This window comes from Aythya ferina, assembly GCF_964211825.1.
Source record: "Aythya ferina genome assembly, chromosome: 1".
Taxonomy (NCBI): Eukaryota; Metazoa; Chordata; class Aves; order Anseriformes; family Anatidae; genus Aythya; species Aythya ferina.
The window spans coordinates 25,190,398-25,213,050 of NC_140296.1; the positions used below are offsets into that span (position 1 = coordinate 25,190,398).

Sequence of the window (22,653 nt, forward strand, 5' to 3'; positions counted from 1 at the left end):
ATCTCTTACTAAAAAGCTTTTGTCATGTAATAAAAATTTAAACAATTTACATAAGGCATATGCCTTAGGCATGTATTTGGATTTTAAAAAAATACCCCCAAAACATATTTATCAGACAGTGTAGCAACTGGACAAGGGGGTTAAACTTGAAGAGGGGAGATTTACATTGGACTTCAGGAAGAAATTCTTTACTGTGAGAGTGGTGAGGCACTGGAATGGGTTACCAGGAGAAGCTGTGGTTGCCCCATTCCTGGAGGTGTTCAAGGACAGGCTGGATGGGGCTTTGGGCAACATGGTTTAATGCGAGGTGTCCCTGCCCATGGCAGTTTGGAACTAGGTAGTCTTCAAAGTCCCTTCTAACCCAAAGCATTCTGTGACTTCATGATTTTTCATTCTTCATTTAGCAAAAAATAGTTAAATTGATCCATTAAATTGATATGTAGGTTAAATGAAGAAATTAATATGCCTAGAGGTGTGCACAGCTTGTCAAGCAGGACATGCAGAGTGAGTCCTAAGCTGAAAGCACTGCATTACTAAAACGACTGGGCATTTTTATTGCCATATTTAAGCATACAGATATCTTCTGGCAATGATGTACCAGTAGGTATTAATTTAAGGGCCATGGGGACATTAGCAGAAAGAATAAAAAAACAAGCCTATTACTTCACTTCAAGTTCACAGGTCAGCAGGGAGTGTCAGGACAGACTGTATTAAGACATCAATTAAAAGATGATGCCAATGCTTACAGCTTGGAAAACATGGATGTTCAAGGCTTAAGCAAAGAAAAATTTAAAGCTTTTCCTATCTGTACTTCCCTGACAGAGGGCTTAATGCTACAGCCCCCAGAAATGGGGCACACTCCACATGTTGATGCTTGGTGGCTACAGACCCAGCACAGTGAGAGGACAGGCAGAGTTATCAACACCATGTTTTGGGGAATGAAAAGGGGAGGTAGGAGAAGGAATATTAGAAATTAAGATATCTGGGGTTCAAATTCAGACAAAACACACTCTCTTTCAGCAGGAGTGTCTTTCAAGCTCCTTGGTTGCCCTAGGAATGCTTCCTTTCTGTCATGAGAAAGGAAATTGATGGTTTTTGTTGGCCATGGGAGACTCCATGTACTCGAAAACACTGGGAAATATGAGCTAGTGAGGAAATGTCAGAATTTGGAAGTATCTGAAAGTTAAAAATGAACACATATGAAAACACCACAGTACAAATTGCGCATATGATGGAGCAGATACGTAATGAGCAGATGACAACTCTGACTGCTCTTTGTTTTGGCAAAAAGAAAATTAAAGCAAAGATAATGCAAATCCTTTCCCCTAAAAAGCTACAGAACCGCAGGCTGTCAGCAGCCCAGGAACCTCTTTAAGTTACAGACCCGCCAAAAATATGCATGGCAGTGCCAGAAAGCCACAGCGAAATAGGCATATCACCTCTCACCTACCACTTAAACTGAACAATAAAAAGGTGCCACATGAAGTAGGAAACATTACTGCGGGATTAAAGTCTGGAACCACAGTGCTAGCACAGGGTACAGCATCAGACCTCCAGTTCGCAATGGGGCTCTGGGCCACACTCTCCATCTGCTTTAACCTTTTGCAAAGTTCACTGTGATTTCCGCTGTGCTTGAGTCAAAAATCAACCTTTATTACTTCTGTGTGCACGTTACTTTTGTTTGTGCGTGTGCACCTTCAGGAGTGCAAAGAATGCCTGGAATGGAATTTGAACATCCCCACACGAAAATTTTGAAGATCATTTTTGGTTTCTATTTATACTGTTCATTGTCAGAAGAAAACGCCTGTGAATGCATTTGAAGTGTGGAGCTATGGAGAAGATATATCCATGTGATCAGTGAAGATGTATAACAAGAAGCATTCCTACTTGCTTAACACCTCACGGCACTATTCCTTTGAAGTCTCATGCACAGAGGAATTGAACGTCAATAGCAAGTGGAAAAGTCCTCTGTCCCAGGTATCACCCCATCAATTCTGGCTCTGCTAATGATGGACATATCAGACTTTGAAGTGAGGTGTTTTTTGCTTAGAAAGACCGTGAAGAATGTTTTTGAAGGTGTTTTACACATACTGGCTTTAATTTACCCTCTGAGCCTTTAATTTTACCCTCCACACTTGTGATGGCAGAAGTATCCTGCTTTGGAAATGGAAAACAACAGAAATAATTCTATTTTGTTTTAATGTTCACGCTTTCTCGGTGTAGTAACTCTCTGATATACAAGGGATCTGCAGTATGGTATGGCTCAGAAACAATGAGAGTATTTATTTGGGAATATCTAAGTAATCATGCTAGCTTAGTGTATATTCACTAAATACGTCATGGTACAAGATACTTCAGGGACTGGGAGGATACACAAGAGGGCAGGAAACAGATTTCATTTAAGCTCCCTAGTATATTATAATCAGTATTATTTTTAGTTGTGGTGGGACCTATATTTAATATTATTCATGTCTTTTCTCTCAGCTTGGGAAATGGTGGTAATGCACACTGGTCCGTTCAAACTAGCTCTCAGCACAGCCAACATTTTCCTCTGAATGACAGTGTACCCAAACCACAAAGGATTATTCTGCCCTGTAACCCTGTTCTCTCAGTCAGTACTCACTTCACTTTCCGCTTTCCTTTTTCTCTTTTCTTAGTGAGATGTTCACTCATGCTTTCCATCAGTTCACCTCTCTCTTGTAGGGTAGTATCATGCTTTCTTAATATCATATTGCTTTGCTTTGCTTCCCTTAGGCTTCCATATTCTCCAGTCCAGCATTCAGACCCTAGAGTTTGATCTGAACAGCTACTGCCCTCTGCACGACCAGCTCCACCATGAACTCCCTCTGGAAGAGCCCTGAAGGCCTCACAACAGCGTGGGCCAAGTTCCACAAGCACACCGTCAGCCGATACAAAAGTCACTTTTCCCTCTTTCTCCTTCCCCAGCAGCTGCCTTAATGGTCTCCAAATTGCCAGACACTGTCAGATCCAAAGTGGGACCTGTCTTTCTCCAAGGAGACTCGCATTTAAAACCAGCCAAGCTAATTTATCATTGTCATGAGATCTATTCTTGACTTAGTCTCTAGGATTAAAATCACATTATTACAGGCAAAGAGCAAAAGTATTTTTTCTTTGAGCCCAAAGGTGAGGCTACAGTCTTCTGGAAGCCTAGGATATGATAATACTGGAAATAAAAATTCATTCATGGAATTTCATTATCAGATTTTGACATCTCTATTGTTTTTTTCTTTTGGACATCTCCAGCTGTGGCTTTATTTTTTTTTTTTTTTTTTTTTTTTGCCTTTCATACACTACTGCCATCTAACATGAACAATCTTAAAATCTTTTCACATACAGGTATCTTCTGACTTTTTTACACCATATTCTCCAATGTTTTAACAATACCACCAAGAAGCACCTGCAGTTTTACTCAGCATTTTCGTCTTCTGTTCTCTTCTACTTTACACTCTAAATGCTGGGTTCAGCCAGTTCAAACACGATGGGCAACGCTCATCTGAATATATTTAGTAACTGACATCTAAGCTGGTCAACCCAGACACTTTCAGCAACACAGATGTGAGAGGTGACTTGTGACTTCTCTAACCTAGAGTGGATCTCTATAAGTAGTCTGTCTGTCTTCAAGGGTGACTGTTCTCCCCTTTTGCCTGCACAGGGCACTGAGGTAGTTAGCTGTTGATGTCTACAATGCAGACTCCTAAAGTTAGATGGAGCTCATGCAATGGTACAAAGCAAGCAGGAGACAGATGCACATTTTATTAAAGATAAGCATGGAAGAGGTACTCCACAGTGTCAGACGGAAGAATAGATGGATCTGAAGCCATCTTTTTGTGCTTTCCGTAATCACTGTGCCACACAGAAAACTTCCTGAAATCTTTATGAATGCTCCTAGATGTAAAATAATTAACTGGTGCAATGAAAATGGCAAGTTGGAAGAACACACCGCAAGAAAAGATGTTATTTCAGTGCAAGAGGAAAGATACAAGGAACTGGTAAAATCATGCTCTGTGCGGCAGAAAAAAAAAACACAAACCCCACAAAGAATTAAAGTCATAGATTGTCCCTTGGACTTTGGATGTGCTCTATTTTCACATGAGAGAGCATTAGTCTAGTTTTTCCATCTGGCATTGAGACATTACCTTACTCCATATGTCCTATATTCTACAAAGAAAGACATGATCTAGAAAAAGCATGGCATTAATGATTGCTTTTACAGTAATAAGCAAATTATCCTTCTCACCTTTCTATACACTCCTTCACAATAGCAAAATTTCCATCTCCTATAGTCCTTCCAACTTTATATCGCTCTGCTATCGATGCTGGAACCTGGAAACCTTCCTCCAACACTTCTGAAAGAATCATTAGTACATTTTTATTGTTAGTGAAGGAAACACAGATGTTGCACATAACATGCATTTTAAGTCTATGGTTTAGGAGCCTGGAAACCATTCAGAGTCAGTATCTCACTTACTGTACAGTGAAACCATGCTGCTGACATAGTATATACTCAACAGGTTTCACACAGATACAATAATGAAAAATAAGACTTCTGGGGGCTCAAACATACCACCATTCGACTGTTACATAGTTTACCATTCCCATTGCAATATGCCCCCAGGACAAAACCAAAATTGTATTTTTTTAATTATGAAAAGGCCTCTGTGAACTGCACAAGCGCAGACCAGCCTCCAAAAAGGGTTGGAACTCCTTGACACAGCATGATTAAATATATGTACCAAAGAAGTCCAACACTCAAGCACTTATTTTATTACATCCTGTAAACTGAGACATCCATAAAACTCCTCATGTGCTAAGTGCTAGTTCTCCCCCTCCCCCAATATTAAATATTTAGTTTTTAAACAAATGTTCCCAATAATACTACCTCACATGCAACCTGGGCACCAGATGTTTAGGTAAAATTGCATTACACAGTGTCTAAGCATACGAAAAGTTTGTAGTTTCATGTGTTTTAGTGCTCATTCATGTACCATTATTTTTAAATGTATTTGAAATAGCGTGTTACAAATACCTAACATGCCTCTAAAAGCCAACTGTAAACTGCAGCTGATACAAGCTACTATACAAATATTGTAACGAAAAATGCACCTCAGAAATTTTCACTAAGACAACGCCTTCTAACTGTATCATATCTTTATCAGTCCTTTGTTCCAGTTTAGTATTAAAAGTGAATGTTATGACACATGGGGGCTGGGGTTTGCCTGAGTCCATAGGCAGCACGAGGAGTTACTATCAGACAAGGCCATACATCCACACTTAGGTATACGTGTGTGTGAACTGGTAGTGTTAGAGCAGACATTATCCCTCAGCCACCTCGTTCAAAGCCTTACTATGCGGTGAGACCAGTTATCACTCAGCAAAGACCCCAAATCGCTGCATGCTCTTTGGTTTTGTGACAGATGAGACAAAACATCGGTAAAATGACCCAGCCAGTGCTGGGTCACCTGTGGAACTAGAGCATCCTACAACAGAGACACCTCGGAGCAGGGATGTCCAGATCAGATGTGATCCGGAGCAAACCTGACCTGCTCTGCCAAGGCTGCCGAGCCTCCGAGCCGAGTCATCCAGCCTGCACTGCTCCCACTTTCTCCGGCAGGAAGAATGACTCATTTCCTACACAGCTGCTGTTATCACTACATCGACTGCTTTGAAATGTCAGCCCTCGAACGTTACCTTCTGCAGGTCCATCATTTTCATCCATAGAGCTGCAAACTTTGGTGGATGCTAATGAGGTAGAGGAGCCACTGTGTTGGGAGCTCTGGAAATGGAGAGACACAAATGAAAACATATGATTTTTAAGGAGCACAAGTACCCACAGCATGTCCCAGAGAGGCTTCAGTGTTGTATGCAAAGTATTGATTCACTTTTGTGGAGGGACATGAAGATGTTTGTGAACATTTCAATTATTCCACCGAAGTTGCACTTTCAGTACTCCGTTTAAACGTGGGTATCCGCGATTCATTACATGCAGCGATGCTTTTATGTGTGGTCCATTCGTTCTCCCTACTCCACACATATTTTGGCAGAGAAAACTGAGGTGCTGTATGCCCTCTGCAGGCAGGAAGCTGTTCCCTCAGCAGCATCATTAACCTAGCAGGCACTCAGAGCACAAACATCTGTTTTGACTGAAGCTGGTTTTGTTTTGGGCGCAATTCCTCACTTCTGAAAATCCCCCTCTGGTGAAAACCTCCCCAGCTGTGCTCTAGAAAGGAGAAATCATTATGAAAATGTACGGTTAAAATAAATGTCAGGGTGAATATTTTTATTTTTATTTTGAAATAAAGTGACCAGATCTAGCCCACTTGAGGGCATGGGTCTGTACGTTGGTTTTAAGTCCTTGTACACCGAGTGTTTATGTTTGCCTACACAACTCACAGGGGGAGCAAGGTACCCGTACAGCCTCCAGAGGGAAACCCTTAGCCTCCCAGCTTGGATGCTGAAAATACAGCAGGCAGGATCTCACTTGGGAAACCTATCTCTGTTTATCAGTTCTGTATAAAATCTAGCTATGTACTTCAGGAAGACTGCTTCATCACACATCTAGGTGGATGAAACAACACAGAGACACGAGATGGGCTGGATTTCATTCAAAATTTTTATCCTGTGCTGTATAACGATCAGGCAAATATATCCTCAGGATTTTCCCATGTTCAGCAGAAACCAGAGGAAGCTACAAATGTAACCGTGGTCCCTTAAACTTAGAGCAAAAATGAGCATTTCTTCAGGTTCTCACGCTGCAATGTGAGTTTAGAAGTATTCAGAGGATTTCCAGCACTAAAACTCTCCTAGGTTCACATAGTTTGCATGCTGAAAGGTTACAAAGCACTGCAGTATTCAGTCACCTCCTGTCTATATATTATATAAATCATAGGCTGTGACATGTAAGCAACGCTGTGGATTGGTTCCTCGTCTGTGTTTGCAAGGTATCTGGATGCCCATCAGGGTGTCAATGCACTTTACAAAGGCAGCAGACCTTCTGCAGGACCACCTCATCTGCTGTGGCGCAGCAGACAACTGCAGCACGAACAACTAACAAGGCAGTAGCTGCAAATTGTGCAGAGCATGGAGCCAGGGAGAATGCAGTTAGCAGAGTTAAAAGCTGGCTAGTGTGCTGAGTTCATTTGAAAAGACAGATTTCTAATTTCTCCCACAATAGATTAAGGTCAGATGATTGAGACAAAGGCTGAACTCAGCCTGCTTTTCACTAAATAATCTGGAGAGCTTGCACACAGCCCATCTACGAGGAGATTCTTGGCCTGTTTTCGTCTTTTAATCAAGCCCAGCCCAGCTCATTCTTTTCTTCCATCCAAGCATTTCTTCTGAGCTTTGAGCAGAATTAAAAATTCCATTAATCACTTTTTGGACTACTTTTGCTGCCTCTTGACAACAGAAGCGAGCACTGGCTGATTTTATGCAGTTCACTAAGACACTGCAGCCTCGTTTCACGATGAGGACATGTTTATGCATGTGCTATTCCCATGCTAAATTCTGCTAGACATCTCAGGAAAAACTTACCTCAGGTTCATTTTTGAATAAACGAGCAGAGGAGGATCAAGGTACCGGGAAAATGCTATGATCTCTCAGAGCTGGAGAAGTCATTCTCAAACTCGTTATTTTTACATGCACATAACGATAGAGAAATGTTTCCTTTACATTCCTGATTGTAAAATTAGCAGGAAAAATCCACAACCATACATATTTTCTCTGCTCATTCTGCTGTGTTTGTTTGTTTTCCTAGACTAGGCATGCAATTTCTTACTTGTTTTTCCACTCCACAGCATTTTCCTAAAGGAATTGCAATGTTTAGTTATTTATTATATATTCAGTTCATTAAACGAATCTTTACATTTAAAGGTTAGTTCCAATATTTCAACAGGTTATCAAACAACTACTCTGTTCAGTTTTTGCATTTTGAACTGTGAGATTACACTTTTTGGCAGATGTTAGGTCGAGCACTGCTGACTGCACCCCTCTGCTGCTTCCTCTGGCAGTTCGACGGCCTCCTCACAGAGTCGTGCACTCCTTGTCCTGATCTGGGAGCATGGGAGATGTTAAAGCCCAGACCTATCTCGGTGGCCACAGCTTCACCGAGTGAGTGCCTAGAGAGGGTCAGATTTCTATCTGGGAACCTAATTTCTCAAGGATCCTCAAGCTCTGGCTGAGCTGAGAACTGCAACTGTTCGGTCCTTCCGAAATGAGACTCCTTTTAGGTCCCACTTCTGCACAGCACTTCAGCAAGTGCTGAGCTTTAAACAAAGAAAATGGATATTTTATTACCTTTGCTGAACCCCACCTATTAAAACAACAGATTAGAAACCATCAGGAACCATAGGTTTGCTCACAGACCTTCCACAATTAAGGAGATGTTGCAAGGTAAACATGACACACAAGTATTTTGGTCTTTATTCAGCCCCCTTGGAACAACACGCAGGCACTTATTTATTTATCTTTACTTAAGCTAGAAGGACATTGCGTTTATTTAGACTTTAATTAGCTCGTTGTTCTCAAGCTGAAAGCCCTCCGGGTCCAGCAATCCTTGTGGGTCTTGGTGTTCCTTCCAGTTGGCTTGCCAATTGCGAGGCAGTCTGTTGTGCACGCTGTTGTTCTCCCAGCTGCGGACCCCATTAGGGATATTACAGATGGGAGGAAAAAAAAAACAAACCCTAAGCAAGAGTATAATCTCTTCAACACACAGACCTTAATGCAATTAGCTGTTTTAATTTTAAGAGATGCTGAGGTGCTCGAAATGTCATCGCTTTGACACGGATTTAAAGGGGTCCCGTTGCACAGGTTGCCGGCACATGGCCATTTTTATGGCACACCTCCATAAAAGCGATGGCATAAAAAAATCAGGTCTTTGGTGTAAGGACTTCAGATCCTATTCAGTTTTATACAACAGATGGCCAACACACCACACATCTCATTGATGTGAATGGAAACATTAGTGCTCTAGAGTTTCATCCGTGTCTCACTGGGAGATTTATTTAGCAACTGTTTTGTGAATAGCTTGTATCTCAGTGGAAATTGTGCTAAATCCATGAAAAACGGCAGTAAAATAAATATTATTGCAATTTCTCTCTCCCCATACTCACCTTTGTCCTAAATTAATCTTAAAACCACACTTCAACTCAACAGCAGGAATAATCCTTGTGGACTATCACTATCAGCTATTATGAAAGGAAACTTAAACAAGTATGCCCAAAGAAGTTTGATTATGCAACTCAGATTCCTGAATCTTAAAAACCAAACACTGCATTATATTTTCCAAACCTCTCAAAACCTTTATTAGCACATATGGAGCCTACAAGCTCTCTCAACAATAGATTCCTTTGTATTTTCACGGCATGAAGGAAGCATCTGGATGAAATGTGAGTAACAGAAAGGCACACAGGTGTAAAGCTAAGCCTGGAACTCATGCAGAGTTATACTCGTTGAGAAATGGCATTAATGAAGCAAAGGTTAAAATTAGTAAACAAATTGTAAATGCAGGAATGAGGCCCGGGACGAGGGAATTCTTGATGTTTTTAAGTGATGTCTCTTAAGGTTTTCCTTATTCCCAAGAATCCTATGTAATTTAAAAGCCTGGGAAGAGAAAAAGCTACGTGTGTCTGTAGCATGTTTAAGATAAAGTTCAAATCAGCAAGGGGAAATAGGATTAAAGACAAAGCAAAACAGCTCAGCTCTTATGGAGCCCATGCTAGTGCTCACTTTGGTTATAAGTAACCTTTGCAAGGTAGCTGTTGTGTATTTCTGACACAGCCAGCTCCACAGCCTAAAGATCCTCATGGTTAATGGTAAATAAAGACAACAGTACAGTGCAGTTAGGACTCTGAAGGACTCACCAAATTCTTGTAATATGTAGCAGTGTTAAGCAGAGGACAGCTGGTTTAACATAATAAAACAAATATATTTGGATGCAACTTTTAGAAGACAAACCAAGTTTTCCTTACTATTCAGCTTAAAGAGAAACAAAGGGTTACACTGAAACTCCAGCTCCTGACTCTATCTGCAGAAAAATGTTTTTGATTTTCCTTTGTTTAATCACTTGCATTTTTGGCCCAGCCAGCTGAGAGGGGAAAGAAGTTTTCATGTAAACAGTACAGAGCTGGCAAAAAATTACTTCATGGAGAAACCTCAAATCTTCCTGCTGAAAGAATGGAAGCCAGTGGAATTCCATGTACAGAAAGAGAAATGATGCAACTGTTTTCTTTGCAAAGTCGGACACTGCACTGAACTGACACGTAAGATCCACATTCATTTATAAACTGCTTCATTTGGAAAGGAGTAATAAAAAATGTATGTCAATATGCTACTTATCCATAGCTCTACACCTTGCACTATACTGTTAAACAAGTGAATTAAAAGAATTTTAAATCTAAAGGTTGGTTGTTTTTTTTTTTTTTCATTTATGCAGTTCAGGATTTACATAGCTTGGAAAAAGAGGTAAATGCAAACAGCAAAAGCAATAACCCAGCATGTGTCGTGAACTTATTTTTCCTTTTTGAGGGACAGAGAGACAACCGGGCGAGTTTGCAAGAAAATGGAGCTGGCAGACTGAAGTTAAACTTCCAAGCTGAAGCACTTGGTTCTGTTACAAAAAATTAAGCTGGAGCATCAACTGCTTATATATACTGAGTTGAATTGAGTAACAAGGCAATTCTGAGAGACCCACAGAGTTCTCTATATGGTATTTAACAGCAAACTTAAATGTAACCCCCGCTAGTTCCTAACAGCTGCTTCCAAAGCTGAGCCATAATTCAGACAGGAGGCTCCCTCAACCTTTGGCATCCTTGAGAGAAGATTGATGATCTAAAAAAAATGGATGTATCATGTTCATGGTATCGGAAGTTGACCTAGCATTACTGTATCCATACCGTGGTTAACATAAAAAGTTACATGTGCAGCGGTGCAATGTGAAGGTTTCTTTTTTCCTCTTCTAAAGCCGTACACAGATAAAATTTTCCACTCGACTACAATATAAAAATTCAAAGGCAGTCAAAGGAGGTTCTGATTTCTTCCACCTAAATAAGGACAGAGCAGTCACCACTTTTGTTTTGCAACTCTTTTGAAAGCTCTCCTGATATTTTTAACTGTTACTTGGTAGACAGAAACCTAGCTTATTGTGCCTCCAGTATTTCTCCATTCTGTAATGCAGTTTCCTTTCTGTGTCCGTATGACTTTTTCAGGCAGACCTATTTACCATTAAGAAAAGGGTTTCAAAAGCGGAATTTTTAGGAGGGCCACAGATCTCTCTAGGAGAGTGTCTGAGAGTCACCTGAAGCATCAGCCTGGCAAAGGATATGTATGTTTTATATATATAAACATATATGCAAAAGAGTAGAAAGCTGTATCAACAAAACAAGGTACATACTTTAAAACGCTGTGGGTATGTTTCAGTACTCTTAGCTTTTTACAGGCATGTTTTCCTAATACGTGACATGAGAAGAGAGCTGCTACAGCTCAATTGTCAGCAGGGGCTCGTACCTTGCTGTGGATGCAGCATGCTCTTTTCCCACTTCATACTTAAATCTACCCCATTGCGTGCACACTTCTTACCCATAAGCAGTTCGAGGCAGGTATACTCACTGTCTCCATAAATCCCATTAAAAACAAATTCTTCCTTGAAGGATCTTTTACATCTAAATACCATGGCTCGGAGTTTATTATTGAAAAAAGCATTGAATGCATCCACTATTTAAAGGAACCCACCGGGATGCATGAATCCCATATGCTTAGACCGAGTGAACTGTCAGATAGACAATACTGATCCAAAATGAACAAGCAATACCGACTGCAAGTATTTTTTTAAAGCCTGTTAATCACGTTTCCAAAATAAACTCACTGAACAGTGTGTATTTTTTAAATATATTTATTACATCGCTTACAATAATCTACAGTAATGTTAAATCTAGCGAAACAACAAATTGCAACCAGGATGACATGGTCAAATATGAAACACAAGTACAACACAGTATGATGAAACAATGGCACAAAAATGAAGGTGATTTTCTTCAGCTGATTATATTAAATAAAACATTCATCGGCATTTATTTTTTGCAAGTTTAACATTTTTTTTTGCTGATAAATCAACAGCTATCTTTTTGGTTTCCTGCATCACATTAATACAAAACCGGTATATTTTAAAAAGCAAATATCCAAGCACTTTTCTTTAAAAAAAATAATTGTATGCATAACTTTGTAAAATCTTAAACTTATGTTGGAAATGTGCCAATATTTACAAGATCATAGTGCAACTAACAAAAAAGAAGAGGTCTTAGCACAAACATTGGTAGCTCCTCTTTCACTACAGCTCAAACTCCAAAACACTGTATCGCAGGGCAAACCACAAACTAATTACCTCATGTAACATCAGACAACAAGCACACGCTGAATACAGTATATCTTTTGTCATACTTCACTGCTGAGGGTTAATTTAAGCGAATTTGAATATAATCAACATGCACAAACACGGACACTAAAATGCATACAAGTACGTATGCAGGCTCTGTGTGTGTTTTTAACCCTTCTATTAAGTTGTGCGTACACGACAAACATATCTACATATCCATTGACTTCAGTGGGGAGTTAGGGCACCCAGCCATCCCGAAAAATCTGGTGCACGGTGAAAGAGGCAAAACAAGCCAGTCGAAAGGTGTTACTACAGCAAGCACAGCTCGGAGTAACACTGCCTTGTGAACAGAGGGATTTGCTTGTGAGGCATTACACCTCTTTCAAATGAGTGCAACCATCACTTGCTTACTGCTACCTGTGTGTAAAGCTACTGCTGGCTGAGTAACATAAGGTTGTTTTCCTCTTGATAACTCACAAGATCTTGTGCTATCACTAACAGATGAACTGAAAGTGAAGATTAAATTAAGAGCAATCTTGTATTAGGCTGTATACAAGAAAAAGCACAGATGACATTAATCTTAGTATTCATCAAGTGACAAGGTAATTTAGCACCGTAAAGATTTTTCGTTTATTTTTCTACTGTTTTTGACAAAACAGGCAGCCTGGATTGATCAGAGGTTCTTTTCTATATTACTGTTAATGAATTTAAACTTTTAGAGTTGGAGAACATTTTCTGTAACGTACTACACCACAGAAAGTTCAAATGCAGTGTGAAATACACAACTGTAAAACTAAACACTACTGTTTATTTGAATTGTTAAGTCAAACAACCTCAAATCCATATGTTCTTCCAGACTGTTTAACATTATGTATCCCTTCTTATAATGCACATTTATATTCACAATATTAATGCCCCAGAATTTTCATTTTACAGCCTGTGGAAATGGCTTGAAGGGAAAAATAACCAAATGTAATGTGTTGTCCCTGAATTATGTCAAAAATTGAAAAGCAATTTTCACAAAGGATAGTGAATGTTAACAATTTTATTGATATCAACAACAAGAAGAACCAACTTCTAACATTGCATGACTTAACAATTGCACTGCAGAACAGTGCAGCTGATGAGGAGATACAGGTCTGACCATGTCAAAATAATGCCATTTCAGCTTTATGGTTAATGTTTTGTCAGTGTATATATACTTTGTGCATAAGGTCCTATCCTTCCTACCTTGAAGTCAATCACGGTTTTGCCACCAACTTAAAACGGAGCAGAACTAAGCCCTCGTTTGTACGTGAGATCTCTTAAAATTGTGTAGGATTCCTAAGGGGAACTGCTCAGCAGGGAGAGATCGGTACAGCTCCATCGCCTTGAACAGAGCTGAAGCGAATCCCACAAGATGAACATCTTCCCATCATATATTTTCCCCACATATTCATTTAAAGAAGCCACATATGTGACTTAACTGTGCATGGATTTCGTAGCCATTAATGAATGTATTTGTGTGTGCGTGTGTGCACAGATGTACATACACACAGACACGTTCTGTGCTTCACATGTGAACTGTTTGTTGCAGAAAAGAAAAAGGAAAGAGATTAAAAATAATCCAGAAAGTTGCAGAAAGCATTAGGGAAATAAACACGTATTCAAAAAGCTCAAAGGGAAGCAAAGCATTCACAATCTATACGAAACTCTTTAGCTACATCATAATCACCTGACAGTAGGCACAAATAATGCAGCATACAGAGAACTATGAGAGGTTCAGACACTATAAAGTTACTTGAGCTATTCTGTTATTTAATGAAGCTGATGAAATTTAGGGACAAACTAAAACCCGTGCTGTTGTGAGTAGAACTACAGCATCATGAAACACAATTTCGGTTTCACCAATAAACTGAAACCTTCTGGTCTTGCTCAAAAGAAACATTTCATTTCTGCTCATGTATAATGGGAATTACATTCCACACAAAAGGGATCTCAAAGTCTATAAACAGTGTACCTTTTCAATCTCTAAGGGACTTTCATTCCTTAAATGAAATATTAATGATACATATTGCCCCTGAATTGCCCCTTAATACAAGTCATATGTTGAAATGATTAAATGTTATAGGCTAGCATATTCTTTGCAACAGTGTTGATGGAAAACTCGCTATGATAACGATTACTGATTTTTCCATTTTTCTTTTCCACAGCTAGGCAAAGCCACACCATGCCTGTTTGCTGGCAAGCTGGGCTCTCTGTGCAGAGCAAACATTCTTAATAAACTGCCTTAAGCAGCAGTAGTCTATAAAGAAGAGGGGAGGAAAAATAAAATTCCTGGAATTTATTTTCTTTACACGAAAAAGCAATTTGCAAAAAGTCAGTACGTGTTTTGTTCAGTCTGGTGGAGTTCTCTGAATTTTTGGAAGCTGATCCCAATGCACCTTAACATAATACAGGTTTCTTGGGATTAAGTAATACGTTTTACTAAGACATTCCCTCCTAACAGGCAAAAATGCAAGAAACTTCACAGCTGTGCACTTTTTCAGTAGAACAGGACAGCCCTGTGAGTACGTGAGGGGGACTGCTCCTATTGCTGGAAGCAGTTTTAAATCCGAAGTCTGAAGCAGGAATGGCAAAACATGCATTTCAAACTGAAATGACCTAACTGCTTCAGCAAACCTGCCAGATGAGTGACTTTCCCTCCAGGTGATACTGGAACCGAGTATGGAAAACAGAGAAGGTAAGTTTTGTATTCTGCTGCCCATTTATTTGTTTTTGTAAATATCCTCCATAAAGAAAATGATAATGATACAGCGAAGCCTTTATGTCACATGCCAACATTTTTCAGCTGCTGAATTTTATTACGGACAAATCAGTGTGAAGAAATTATTTCACTGTATTTAAAAGTTGGCATGTGGCAGCTAACCATTTTATTCTATTAAGTAAATTTGCCTGCTTTCAAAATATATTAAATCATCACTAAGTAGACCAAAAATATAATCTCTATAGATTTTTGCTGAGGATCAGAATCACACTAATTTCTAATTCTTAAACTATTAGTACTTAAGATACTGAAAAGAAGTGTATGAAACAGGAACAGTGTGCCATCACTACACTATGGGCTTAAATATAACAGATAAATATTAAAGGAATATGCAACATACAATAGGAAATATTGCTATTATGTAAATTAATGTAGTCAACTAAAATTCTCACAATAAAGCAGCAGAAAACAAATAAAATTAGTAGATATTTGTTAAGCAACTGGTTATAATGCATGACCTACTTTAACACTAAAGGAGTTTTGCATATTCATGCTGTACAAAACGACCACCTCTAGAAATTATGAAAGCAGAGAAATTAGGTCAGTAGGAGGACGATTGACAACACCGCCATTTCTGTGTGCTTTCATTTTAAAATGGCATCAACTGCCTTATTACTGCAAGCCAACAAAAAATGTTCTTGTCCTTAACATAAGTGCAAATAATCACAGGTTTCTCAGGCAAAATGTGTTTTACCAAAAGGTGTCATCATACGTGTGTCAGATTACACTGGTAGCCAGCAGGCCCACCTATTTCCTCTTTTAGAAATGTGTCCGTATTTACTTGCAACACCTGGATGATCAGTATTTACAGCTCTTGCAAGGTAAAACATTCATGTTGCCTGTGACCACTCGTCTGTTTACACTCACCAGAATGTAAGAAGAGAACTTTAACTTTGCTTTGAAAGCATTGACTTTCTGTTCTGCGACCACACAAGATTTCTTCTTTTTCCTTTCACTTAGCTAAAAAGACCAAACTCTGAAAGGAAGGAGAGGAGAGCGCTCCAAATGTTTGTGTTGGGATCAGACAGCGTGGTACAAGCAGTTTAATATGGCAGGTTTTTTCTTTCCTGCATTTTACCTATTCATTGGTAAAAGCAAAGCATTCATTAACTGTTCGTATCAAAATGAATAAAGATACCTATGTTAAAAACAGAACATATAATCAGTACCTCAGATGATAAAAAGAGTGCTATTCATAAATGTGCCCACTATGGATTTGTGCGTTATATTTACCTTATTCAATCTCCATTGCTTTAAGTGTGCACAATGCTGTTTTGTACTTGATGGGCATATTCAATGGCTCATTCATTACAAATTCTTGCATTAAAATGCAGTGGTAAAGCCAAAAATACCCCCGCACACTAGAATTAATTTGGCCCCGTGTTTTTAATATTAAATATGCAAAACTCTTTTGTGTGATTCACTATTACTGTAAATTAGCAGCTATTCTCTTTAAAAATGTTAAACCTTCACCAAATCACAAACCATAAACATTGTTCCATTTTCTCTTTTACACTGAGTCTCCTACTGAATCCAAATCATCCGAGGAGAGTGGGCGATACAGGTCCTGTAAGATGAAGTGCAGTATAGATTTGTTTATTGTGTTCGGTTTCTTGCACTGCTACTGTCTAACAAGCTTTTTGTTACTGTGGACCAGAAGATGTCGTTTAACATAAAATACACATATACCATATAATCAGGTTTTTGCTTATTTTCATACAATTATTTTTAGTCAACAAATAGATCACTGTAAATAAATCTGGAGTTTCAATGCACAAGATATTCTAAGAGGCAGTGAGTTTTTCCTTTGATTCTTTCCTGTTAAACATTATTAAACAATCTTTGACTTTTCAAGAGTCTCCTAATTGTTTGGAGACTTGGCAATATGAATTTAATCTCTTTTTTTCCAAAACAGGATATATTTCCCCTTTTTGCTGTTTTGTTGCCAGCAGTAGGAAAGCAAATGCTTACCTTACATTGCAAGGTAATCAAAACTTGCCACCCATTGGCCATATACCACGGATCCAGCAGCATTTGAGCCCTGAATGCTGACAGTGAACACTGCCGTTACCTGTAGTGCACTGACAATAGTATCTTTTTTCCACTTTTGGGGGCCTGTGTGTGTAAAGCAGCATGTAAAATCCCCCAGTCCTGGCTCTTTCTGATGGTAGCCAAGCAACCGGCTCATGACAGCAGAGAGAGCAAGTCTGAGTGTACGGATCCACTTCAGTTTTCAACACCCACTCTGAGCATCCTCTGAGTGATCAGATAATCCTCAAATGCTGGAGGTGCTAGGGGATGAGACACTGCCCTAGTCAACCTACACAGCACAACAACCTCCTCCAAGGCACACGGCAGCACAGAATGAAAGAAAGTTCAACGAGGAGAAGCGGTTTGGGCTAGAGTACTATTTTTTTAGGGTGAATTCAGCACAGCTGATGGTGCAGAGAGGTGCTGAGCAGTCACATGGCTTGCAGCTCTCTGCCTCCCCAGCACCACATAGCCAAGCTCTGCTACCTTTCAGCTGTTTCTGGGCATCCTTTAAGTACAAAACATGTTTACAGAGTACAGCAAAACAAGTTCAAGACAAAACATTGGCAAGATCTGAAAAATACAAGAATGGGTAAGAAGGGGAAGGCTGATGGAGCCAGCTTTAGGGTTTTTGTTCTTCGGTCATCACTGGAAGGTAACTTTAAAAAAAATCCAAAAGCTATTTTATAAAACAAGGACTACCTAAAATGAATCCTTTACAAATTTCAAATTCACAAGGCTCTACATGATCTATAAAGGTTTCTGTTTTACTTGCAGGCAAAGGAAAAATAAAAGGGATGTTAATTCCCTGGGATCTATTTAAGTTCCTTGGAATCCTTATTTTACATGGGCACGTGTACATACAGTAAGCCACGGTACACGCTTTTGAAAATCAAGTCCTAAACAAATTTCTCTTTTGTTGTGATCAATCTGGACCAAACAAGAACTTCAAACAGAGAAGCCCGTTCTGTTTTGAATACAAAGTATTTAAGTGCTAAAATTTCTTTTGTGCACATACAGTTTTGGAGTTTCTAATATATAGTACCAAAAAAAAAATTATTTGAGGTTAACAAAACAAACTTTTGAATTGCACGTTCCAGGAAATTGCTTAGTCTTCTGAATATATTAAAAATAGATCTGTAGGACTGCCTTTTAGTATTTGGGGAATATGACTGTTTTAAAGAAGAATCATGCACAAGATTTCAGGATCTTATTCTCTGCCCTTTCATATAGTTTTAAATACTTGGAAGATATTTTTATCTGCAAGAACTTCCCTTGCCTGTACTTTGCTGAAGAGCTGTATATTTAAAAAAAAAAAATATGAGGAGAATCTATCTATTATTTTGCATATATTAATAAAAAGACTAAACTTGTTGAATGAGTACAACCTTCTTGGACACATACAACTCAAAAAATCCTTATATACCCAGAATAAAACTTCTCTGTCTGATTAGGCAAGAAGTGCCTTAAGTCTAATTTTTTATCATCCTGTAGGTTCTAGAAAAAAATCCTTATAATAATGGGAAGCAACTGAAAAATCAGATATAAAGTATAAAACATTTCCACTCCAGTTGAAGTACCGACACTGATTACAAGAGAGTGGAAAAACTAAGTTCATAAACTATTACAAAAGCTAATTAAATAACATGTGGGAGATGCTCTTATGTGTATTTATTACTACGATTGCCCTGTCATGTTTTCCGAGTCCTTATCATTAACCTAACTCTGTTGTGGCAGGAACTGTGAGCATGTGCAGCATGGTAACTGATTCTACTCAGCTGCTGTAAGCCTGAATTTCAGATGGTTTCATTCTGCTCAGAAATACACAAGTAAGGACATAAATTTTTTTTTTATAAAAGAATCTTAATTCCCTATCAAAAATAATTAAGATATAAGACAGCATAACTATACTACATAGGGTGCATGTTTAAATGCTCAGAAGCTGAAAACCATAGAAGTTTAAATGATTCCTGTTTCAAGTCCTCATATTACACCCACGACATTAATCTTTCAAATCCTGCCTTCCCCAAATATAGACTGAATTTCAACCAAGATTATATATGTGACTTTCACTGACTTCTGAATTTATGGAAATAACTCAGCCATGTACATGTGTGAGAGAGAAAGGATGAAACTTTATCTTTTATGTCCTGGATTTGAGGGTCTAAAATTTTATTGGTGGGGTTGCAAGAGTACAGTTTTCATGATCGTAGTACATGTATCTCAGCAGCATTCCGTGTTTTATTTACAGGAATGGAAAGCCTTGTGTCAAAGGCCAGAATTTATTTTTTTTAAAGGCTGAATGATGAAATGTCAGTAAGAGGAGTGATCCCTATTTTAAGTTGCCTAATGCATTCCATAATTAGAAGGAGTATTTTCTTTAGAAAAATTCTACCATCTGTACTATTTTTGCAGGTCTTTACTATTCACAGAGACAAATCCCTTAGCCTACAGCATTACCTTGCTTTCATCCCTCTGAATTCAGAAGCATGACTTCCTTCCTCTCACCTGTATTTCCCAGGAAGAAACACTGGCAGCATGCCCAGACCCCTGAGCATTTGGAAGTACCAAGCCTACAACTCCCTCAAAACACTTGGACGGGGCTGCTGAAGAGCTGATTAATCACTGACATCGAGGGGAATCAGGTTATATGCTAGAGCCCACGTTCCCTGCAGTCTTCCAGACCCAGCACTACCAGTGGCACCCCAAGTGGCAGGAGAGCCCAGGCACCCTTCTGATTCAAACCACACGGAGAGGGGGGCAGAGAGAAAACAAACTACGAAGTTGAGCTGGCATTCCCAGGACCCAGCATCTTATTTCAGATGTCTCTTCTTTTGGGCAGGGGGCAGCAACACCTCACCTCTCAGCACTGGGGACAAGATAAGCAGCGAGACTAGTCTCCTCTTCAAAGACTACCACATGATACCAACACTTTGATAACCTCCTAGGGAATAAATTTGCCCCTGTAGCTGGCTAATCGGCCCTCTAGGTAAAGTGGCTCAAGACAAAGCACAATGCTCTGGGTTCAAATTTGTTTTCTGACAATATGGTACCTAATATAACCTGTCTTCTAAACAAAATTTTATCACACAAAAGATGGCACTAAAACAGAACAAAATGTTATTTAGACTGCCAACACCACAATTTAGATTAGTAAGCACTGTTTAATGCTTTTTCATGCAGCTGACTTAGTCATTGGAATATGTGTTATGACCTTTAACAACACAATCCTGTGTTTTGGTATTGGACTTCTAGCTCATTCACTTCACAAAGTAAACATGAAAGGAACATAAATTCTCAGAGCATGTGTAAAGTTTCCATCCCTTAACTTCTTACAAGTAGTTCATCTAATGTATTTCATAAACTAAATAATACTATACCAATGCATTTTCATGTAACTGTATTCCTTGTTTCTGCAGCTACAGTGTGTTTTTTTTTTTGTCTGTTTGGTCTAGAATAAAGTCAAAGAAGCATGAAAGGTCCCCTACCGAGGTCGGGGGGACTGAATGTGAATATCTAAGAAGAGAATTCAACTCTTACACAATTTATTCTCTCTCCTGTAATTTATTCCAATACTTATTCTCTACACACTTAGCAATGCAAGTATGTCACCACTACACAGCCCTGTGCACCCGTAATACTGATCCTGTTACACTTCCACACAGGGAGCCTGGACGAGATGAAGCCCATCTGCCTCACTCCTCACATTTTCACGTCAGAAACCTTGTGGACAAACACACCTTGTGTCTAATGGTGCTGACCACATGGTTCCCACTCAGCCATCCACAAATGTTAACAGCAAAACATTTCTTCAGTGTGGGAAGAGAAGCATCAGTGGTGGGGAAGGAAGCTTTGTGAAGTTACTAATGAAAGCAGACAGCCTTACAGCAGATGAAGATCTACTGTATACTGATATCATCCATCTTAACAGACACCCTCACTTCACCCATGTATAATTCATTTGGAACTTTCTTCCCTCTTCAGTAACATTAATGATTCACTAACAAGCCTCGAGAATAAGAGCAAACAGGTGTGGAGGACACTGTGTTCAAGATTTCAGTACTTATCCAGCTGAAATTTGCATCTTAACTCTCTGTGTACCCAACAATGACACACGACTGCCCCAGGGCTCCAAGCTGCCACTCCTGGCTACCTCTACACTGCAAGATCACCAAGTACTTCCAAGTCAGCTCCCAAATCTCTAAGCAATCTATAGTCCCAGCCTTGGATAAGACATGGGCACGCACAGTTCCTCAGCTCCCTGGTAGCCAGGGGAGAGAAAGGAGGGTACACAGGCCAGAAGGAAGCTGTGCCATGCTCCAGCTATTTCTGGTCTGGGTACCTGGGGAATCAGGTCTGCACCAGCTCCTAAAGCCAAGCAGTGTCAGCACAGTATGTAATCCCTTGTTTAGGGAGACAGAAATCATCTTTATTTAAAAATTAAAAAGGCAGAAAAAGCCATGTGTTCAAACTCTGTTTATAAACAGAAGTGTGAGACAGAGCACTGCCTTGGGGAATCTTTCATTGAAAACTGAGCACAGTTTAGGAAATAGCAGAAGAGAAGACACATAGACATCTGTCCCATTGCTTCTGAACAAATACCATTAATTAAATCAGCATGTGGAGCCTTTTGGGTTGAACAAGTAATATTCTGTTGGGGCATTACAGCAGTAGCATAGGTACTACCGTAATCCTGGATGTTTAGGTACGCTGTAGATTCTCTATACATACTGCTAACGGGAACCTACAGCTGCTAACAACTCGTCCAGCAAAGTGACTGACAAGTCTCGTGCTGCCTCATTAGGCTGTGTATCACACCTAATCCACAGCTAAATTTCACATATTGTTTTACCTTGCTTCAAAATCAAAGCTGTTTGTAGGTTTTACAAGTGATACAATGCCCGTGGTAAACAACAACAAAGTCTCTGACAACATGAATATTTCCTTTCAGTTGCAAAATGTTTGGAAATAGACACTAGAAAAAAACTTTTGTAAAAATGGAGAAAGATAACCCCTACTTTCCCTCAAGGATAAACCAATTCCCATCATACTTCACATTTGGACAGTCACAGAACTGTTGTTTCCCACTTAATAATGTTGCACAAACACATCAAGGACAGTAGCCAGGTTCTTCCACCCTACATCTCTAAGCATAAGGTATCACTGGGGAGAAGGTTATCTGATAATAGCTATGCTCGACTCTCCCCAGCCATACTCAGAAATCAGCTTCCTTATTTCCTTACCCTCTGTTTCCGTAGGCTTCCTGGGCTGGTGGGAGATGGGCTTGGAGACTTCCCAGAGCGGGGGGTGGAAAGTTGGCTACCAGGGGTTCCATTCACTAAAAGGACAACAAATTGAAAAAATAAATACAAGGCATTATTAAAAGCAAAGGAAGAGTTAAATCAAGGTATCTCATTCCTTCTCATTCTGT

General features: G+C 39.4%; 1 protein-coding gene across 5 annotated transcripts in view; it reads right to left on the reverse strand.

Annotated features, from left to right (window-relative positions):
* Positions 1–22,653, reverse strand: part of DCLK1 (doublecortin like kinase 1) — a 240,959-nt gene that overhangs the window by 44,714 nt on the left and 173,592 nt on the right. For 4 of the 5 annotated variants that reach the window (XM_084511579.1, XM_084511577.1, XM_084511578.1 and 1 more), the window contains 3 exons: positions 22,466–22,560; positions 5,710–5,794; positions 4,259–4,367 (listed from right to left, as the gene is read on the reverse strand). In XM_084511579.1, coding sequence (XP_084367705.1) covers positions 4,259–4,367; positions 5,710–5,794; positions 22,466–22,560 — 289 coding nt within the window. Of the gene's footprint in view, positions 1–4,258; positions 4,368–5,709; positions 5,795–11,889; positions 16,759–22,465; positions 22,561–22,653 lie in introns of those variants that run through there. The other variant, XM_084511581.1, reaches the window with a different exon arrangement.